This window comes from Oryctolagus cuniculus, chromosome 9, assembly GCF_051225735.1.
Source record: "Oryctolagus cuniculus isolate XC-2025 breed Fujian yellow rabbit chromosome 9, ASM5122573v1, whole genome shotgun sequence".
NCBI classification, from domain to species: Eukaryota; Metazoa; Chordata; class Mammalia; order Lagomorpha; family Leporidae; genus Oryctolagus; species Oryctolagus cuniculus.
In genome coordinates, this window is record NC_142875.1 from 135113357 (window position 1) to 135119820 (window position 6464).

The 6464-nt window shown below is 48.8% G+C and overlaps 1 protein-coding gene across 16 annotated transcripts in view; it reads right to left on the reverse strand.

The window, feature by feature from the left end:
• The window catches only part of PUS7L (pseudouridine synthase 7 like), a 69008-nt gene that overhangs the window by 61887 nt on the left and 657 nt on the right, over positions 1-6464 (reverse strand). For 14 of the 16 annotated variants that reach the window (XR_016213205.1, XR_016213206.1, XR_016213199.1 and 11 more), the window contains exon 2: positions 4323-5224. Coding sequence is in view for 5 of the 16 variants with exons in the window: in XM_008259377.5 (XP_008257599.4) it covers positions 4323-5208 (886 nt within the window). In the remaining 11 variants the exon portion in view is untranslated. Of the gene's footprint in view, positions 1-4322; positions 5225-5543; positions 5625-5936; positions 6434-6464 lie in introns of those variants that run through there. The other 2 variants (XM_008259374.5, XM_002712650.6) reach the window with 2 other exon arrangements.

The window sequence follows — 6464 nt, forward strand, 5'->3', positions numbered from 1 at the left end:
AAATTCAAGAGGTTATAGCCAGAGAGGAAAGATCTAATTCAACAGCAACATGTTCAGCAGAGACCACAGGATATTGCAACTGTAGTGGAGCTATACATAACCGCCAGAGTAAAGCCGATTCCAAACTCCCCTTAATAAAACTTAGAATGAAGCCTCAAATGGCCCCGCAAGAGCAACGTTCAACACTCCTTAAAAGTATACAAAAAAATCCAGACACACTCACAAGGCAACATGCACACTCTGTCCTCCAATAAAAAGATTACTAGGCATGCTTAGAATCAGGAAAATGTGACCAAGAGCACACATAAATGTCAGTCAACAGACACAGACTCAGAAATGACAGATGAAATCAGCAGGCAAATGTTTTTAAAGACCTACTAAAATAATCTTAGAGAGTAAAAGAAAGCATGAATGTAATAAATGAAACTGGGAGACCAAAGATAGAGCCAAAGGAAACTTCTAGTGCTAGGAATGCAATATATAAAATGATAATGTCATGGATTGCTTCAATTCTTTAATAAAACTCCTCTTCAAAAAGAACACTAGGAAAATGCTATTACAATTTCTACAAAAAAAAAAAAATATCACGAATAACCATGGGACCCAGCAATTATACATCTCGGTGTATACCCCCAAAGAACATACGGACTTGCATAAATATTTGTATGCTCTGTTCACAGCAGAATAATTCCCCAAAAGGTGAAAGCGACTCATGTCCACTACAGATGAGTGATAAACAAATACAATGGGATGTTATTCAGCTGTAAAAAGGAAGGAGGGGTGGAAATTGTGGTGCAGCAGGGTTAAGCCGCTGCTTGAAACCCCACATCCCTTATCAGAATGCCTGGTTCAAGTCCTGGCCACTCCACTACCAATCTAGCTTACAATTAATATTTCTGGGAGGCAGCAAATGCCAGCTCAAGTGCCTGGGTTCCAGACACCCATGTGGCAGACTTGGATGGAAATTAAGGTTTCTGGGGCCGGCCCCGTGATTCACTTGGTTAATCCTCCGCCTGTGGCACCGGCATCCCATATGGGCTCCGGTTCTAGTCCCAGCTGCCCCTCTTCTAGTCCAGCTCTCTGCTGTGGCATGGGAGGGCAGTGGAGGATGGCCCTAGTGCTTGGGCCCCTACACCGGCATGGGAGACAAGGAGGAAGCACCTGGCTTTGGATCAGCGTAGCGCCAGCCGTGGCGGCCACTTGGGGAGTGAACCAAGGGAATGAAGACCTTTCTCTCTGTCTGTAACTCTACCTGTCAAATTAAAAAAAAAAAAAGAAAAAGAAAAGAAAAGAAGAGAAATCAAGATTTCTGAGTTAGGCCAGCTCTGGTTGTTGCAGGCATTTGGGAAGTGAATCAGCAAATGAAAGATATCTCCCTCTCCCTCTGTGTATGTGTGTTGCACGTACTTCTATGCGCCTATATTAAGTCTATGAAATAGGTTTTTTTTTTCTTTTTTAAAAAAGGAAATTCTGGGACCAATGCTATGGTCTAGCTGCCCATCCCATATGCTGTATTTCCAATCCAGCTCCCTGTTAACGGCCTGGGAAAGCAATAGAAGATGGCCCAAGTGCTTGGGCCCCTGTACCCACATGGTAGCTCCTGGTTTTGGCTTGCCCCAGCCCCAGCCATTGTGGCCATTTGGGCAGTCAACCAGCAGATCAAAGATCTTTCTGTCTCTCCCTCTCTCTGTAACCCTGCCTTTCAAATAAATAAATAAATCTTTGAAAAATACATATATTTATGTATAAAAAATTATATATATATATAACAAGACCTCCTAAAATTGCGTAACTCACTTAGCAGTGATTTTTTTCCTTGCATGTAATGCTAATACATTTCTCCACTCACATTTATTTTTATTTTTTTGATAGGCAGAGTGGACAGTGAGAGAGAAAGGTCTTCCTTTGCCGTTGGTTCACCCTCCAAGGGCCATCACGGCCGGCGCACCGCGCTGATCCGAAGGCAGGAGCCAGGTGCTTCTCCTGGTCTCCCATGGGGTGCAGGGCCTAAGCACTTGGGCCATCCTCCACTGCACTCCCTGGCCACAGCAGAGAGCTGGCCTGGAAGAGGGGCAACCAGGACAGAATCCGGCGCCCCGACCGGGACTAGAACCTGGTGTGCCGGTGCCTCAAGCGGAGGATTAGCCTATTGAGCCTCAGCACCGGCCTTCCACTCACATTTATTGCAGGCCTAATGAGCCAAGTCCTGTAGCAACAGCTTTCTCATGGAGAAAGGCAAGTCAAACAATGAGACAAAAGTTGCCAGGAAGGAAAAGGATGCTAAATGTAATTGTTATATACTAAAAAAATTCTTTAGTCCATTCAACTTTTAGAACTCATTATCAGTTGGGTTTTGTTATTACTCTACTTTTAAAGCACAACAAAAGCTTACTGATTGTTAAGTAATTCGCCATAGTATTATTTTTCCTATTTTCGCATTTGTGGAAATCAAGTCTTAAAGACAGTAAACATTTCATAAGCCTTTTTATGAACTAAAGTCATAAATGCAAAATAAATTCACACAGCTCCAAAGTCAGGAATCTTTTCATTTGCACCAGAAACCTACAAGCACTACCCTGCTTAAATGGCACATGCCCCGTGCAGTGTTCTGCTGGTCTTCTCCTGACTTAGTAAACAAAAGCAGCCATCTGAAACTATTCCCATCCCAGGCCGGTGCAGAGGTGCAGCAGGTTAAGCCGCCACTTGAGACATAGGCATACCATATAAAACCTCCAGTTTGAGTCCTGGCTGCTCTGTGTCCAATCTAGCACCCTGCTAAAGTGCTTGGGAATGCAGCAGAAGATGGCCCAAGTCCATGGCCCCTTGACACCCATATGGGAGATCCAGATGGGGGTTCCAAGATCCTGGCTTAGGCTTGGCCCTGACCTGGTCACTGCAGCCATCTGAAGTGTTAGCTAGCAGATCGAAGTTTTTCTCTGTCACTCTGCCTTTCAAATAAACACAATAATTGTTAAAAAAAAAAAAAAAAAAAGTTAAAGAAACTCCTCCTATTCTTCCCAGTACCATATACAGGCCGATTAAACCTGGACTTGCATGGTATGAGTTCATCGGTTCCCTCCATGCTAGGATTTACTAAACCAGTGATTTTTTTTTTTAATTTGGCATCTAGAGTTAGAGAGAGAGAGACAGAGAGAAAGGTCTTCCTTCCGTTGGTTCACCCCGCAAATGGCCACTATGACCGCAGCTACACCGATCCAAAGCCAGGAGCTAGGTGCATCCTCCTGGTCTCCCATGTGGGTGCAGGGCCCCAGCACTTGGGCCATCCTCCACTGCCCTCCCATGCCACAGCAGAGAGCTGGACTGGAAGAGGGGCAAGCAGGACTAAAACCCGGCATCCATATGGGATGCCAGCAGTGCAGGCGGAGGATTAACCAAGTGAGCCACAGCACCACAACCAGTGATTCTCAAAACGCAGTCCCCAGATCAGTACAGAAAGCAATGCCTGAATATCTGTGAAAGCCCCACCTCAATCCTCCTGAATCAGAAACTGGAAATGGTACTCAGAAACCCCAGCTTTCCAAAGACCCTTTAGTGCTTACAATGCAAACTGAACTCTGAACTCATCTTTCAGAAGACTGAAAGAGGCAAGCTGTCAGGTTTCCTATCTTGGGGAGACCAGACTACAAGGTATTAATGCAAACATACCTTTCTTCTCTCCAAGTACTTCATGTTAATTTGGGTGGTTTTCAAAATATGAAATAGGCATTCACTGTCAACAAAACTTATTTCACACAAAATAACTACTTCAACTTTACACCTCTGTGACTACGCTAACCCGTGTCTGTGTTCCCCATTCTTTCATAAACAAGGATCATTTTTACTTTTTTTTTTTTTTTTTTTGGCAGGCAGAATGGAAAGAGAGGGAGACAGAGAGAAACGTCTTCCTTTGCCGTTGGTTCACCCTTCAATGGCCGCCGCGGCCGGCGCGCTGCAGCCAGCGCACCGCGCCTATCGATGGCAGGAGCCAGGTACTTATCCTGGTCTCCCATGGGGTGCAGGGCCCAAGCACTTGGGCCATCCTCCACTGCACTCCCTGGCCACAGCAGAGAGCTGGCCTGGAAGAGGGGCAACCGGGACAGAATCCGGCACCTAGAACCCGGTGTGCCGGCACCGCAAGGCGGAGGATTAGCCTAGTGAGCCGCAGCGCCGGCTGATCATTTTCACCTTTAGCCTAAGTTGAGAGGCTTCATCTTCCAATTCCTCTCATGGCTAGTCAATTCATTTGAAATTACTTCAGCCTTCACACAACCGTCAATGTAATTAAGCTTATCCAAGAAAACGATGATGGTGTAGTAAATTACCTGTATGTGCAACTTTCTCCCGAGACCTCTTCCTGTGGCTGTGGGCTTCTTCACGCAACCTTACTGTCACCACCAATTTCTGATCTCCGTCACAGCAACCCAATTCAGAAGACTCGGTTTCCAACAAGCGCCCAAACCTTTCATTTACAAAATGGTGGACGGCTCTTCTGCGCTCTCTGTTTGTATCAGGCTTAAAAGCAAACCTGGAATTTTCTTTCTTCGCACCCAAATATTTAAAAAACCCAGATGCTTCTTCTTCAGACACCAAGTCACAGAGTTCTTTATACCTAAGATTTGGTCTTACAACAACTTTACAGGTTTTTGTTGTAGTCAGTAAAAAAGGAAATTTCTGTGTAATGGCACTATGTAAAGCAGCCCTGCGCCTTTTGCCAGAAATCACGCCTAAGAACAATTCAGAAGGTGGTCTGACTTGCTCAGTGCCAGCGTTCCACTTCTCTTTGGTTTCAAGGGCGAACTGACTTAAGAGTTCTTTTGTTTTGTCATCTAAAAACGCGCTTAGTGCATCAGCTGTTTCTCCTTTACACTCAGAAGTGTCACCACTGAGGCTGTCTTCCTGGTCTGAATCACATTGGTCACCTGGGTCACCATCAGAGCACCTAGCCGAAGTATCAACTTCTTCACTTCCATCATCAACAGATGAATTTTTTTTAAGATCCAGTTTTGGCTTTTTGGCAAAATTATGTGGCTTAGCAATGTGGCTTTTAGTAGTAAGCTCATCAAAGGGCTTACTGACTAACTGTCCCTGTTCATCAATCTCAGTAACAATAAAGTCCTTTGGTGAGTTTTTTATAGTGCCGTGAAATCCAATGTGATCATTAAGGAAATACACAGAACTAAATCGGATATAATCTGCATCCTCTTCCATTCTTAAGTAACAATCCCTACAAAAGCAACACAGAGGCAGTTACCACAGAGAAGCAATGAACAAGAAAGGAATAGGGTAGCATGATTTAACTCTTAATCTGAATTCCCTTAAGGGACCTGAATAATTTATGATTATGTATAATGCTAAGGACACAGTAGGGGTGCGATTAGTACTGATGGCTGAATACAGGGAACAATTAGTGGGAAATAACTGTAAAAGTGAAGAGGAAGAAAGAGGGTTCATTTTTGTCCACTAACAGAAGGGCCAACGCAAGAGGGGGCTGTGCCCGTCCTCGAAACGGGTAAAAGGAGTGAGGCAGAGCCACCCGAACGCACCGAGCTGGGGGGAAGAAATGAAAGGCGAGTTCGGGAGCAGTGCGGGAACGGGCTGTAGCCCACTTCTGGAGAACCAAGCCGCGGCGTGCCCGAGAGGGGCGGCGGGCGGCGCTGGAGGGGCGCTCAGAGCGGCTCGGGGGCACCTGCAGCAGGAGGCGGAGAGCAGCGGGCTCCGGGCGCAGCTGCGGGCCCGGCCCTGACCGACCACGGCTCTGGCTCCGGCGAGTGGAGGGCGACGGCCAGGCGGGTGGCAGAAAATCCCGCGGAACGTGGCTCCGAGGCGGATCCCGCCACGGCGTGCGGGGAGCCTCGCAGGCCACGGGCAGCTGCGCGCGCACTCAGGTGCCCCCCGCCCCTCGCCCAGGCTGCAGGGTGGGCTGAGGGCGCCCGGACCTGGGGGGTGGAGGCTCTCGACTGAAGAGGGCGCCTGAAGGTCCGGCTGGGCCCCCAGCAGAGCAGCAAGTCTCGTGCGCGCGGCTCTCCCCGCAGCGACACCCCGTTCCGCGCGAGGGCGCGCAACCTGCGCCCCATCTTCCAGTCAGCTGCACTTCTGCGCTCAGAGCTCACAGGCAGGGCTGAGGCCGCCAACGGGGGGAGCGAGCTCCTGGAGCCCCCGCCTCGGCCGCCAGCACCAGGGGCCCCGCGCCCCCGCAGGAGGACCCCGAGAGAAAACAGCAGGGCCTTCACCACCGGTGCAGTTCCCGAAACAAGCCTCGCCCTCGGGCACGCGCAACCGCTCCCCGGCTTTTTACGCCTGTACTGAGCTGAGGAAAACACGCCGCCGAGCCGGGCGGACCTGGCCCGGGCGTCTCCCTCCCCTTCCCGCACGGGCACGGAGTGTCCGAGTGCGCGAAATCGCGGCTTCGCGTCCAGCCGCGCCGACACCGGCCACTCCCCCCCTCGCCCACGTCACCCTCCCCG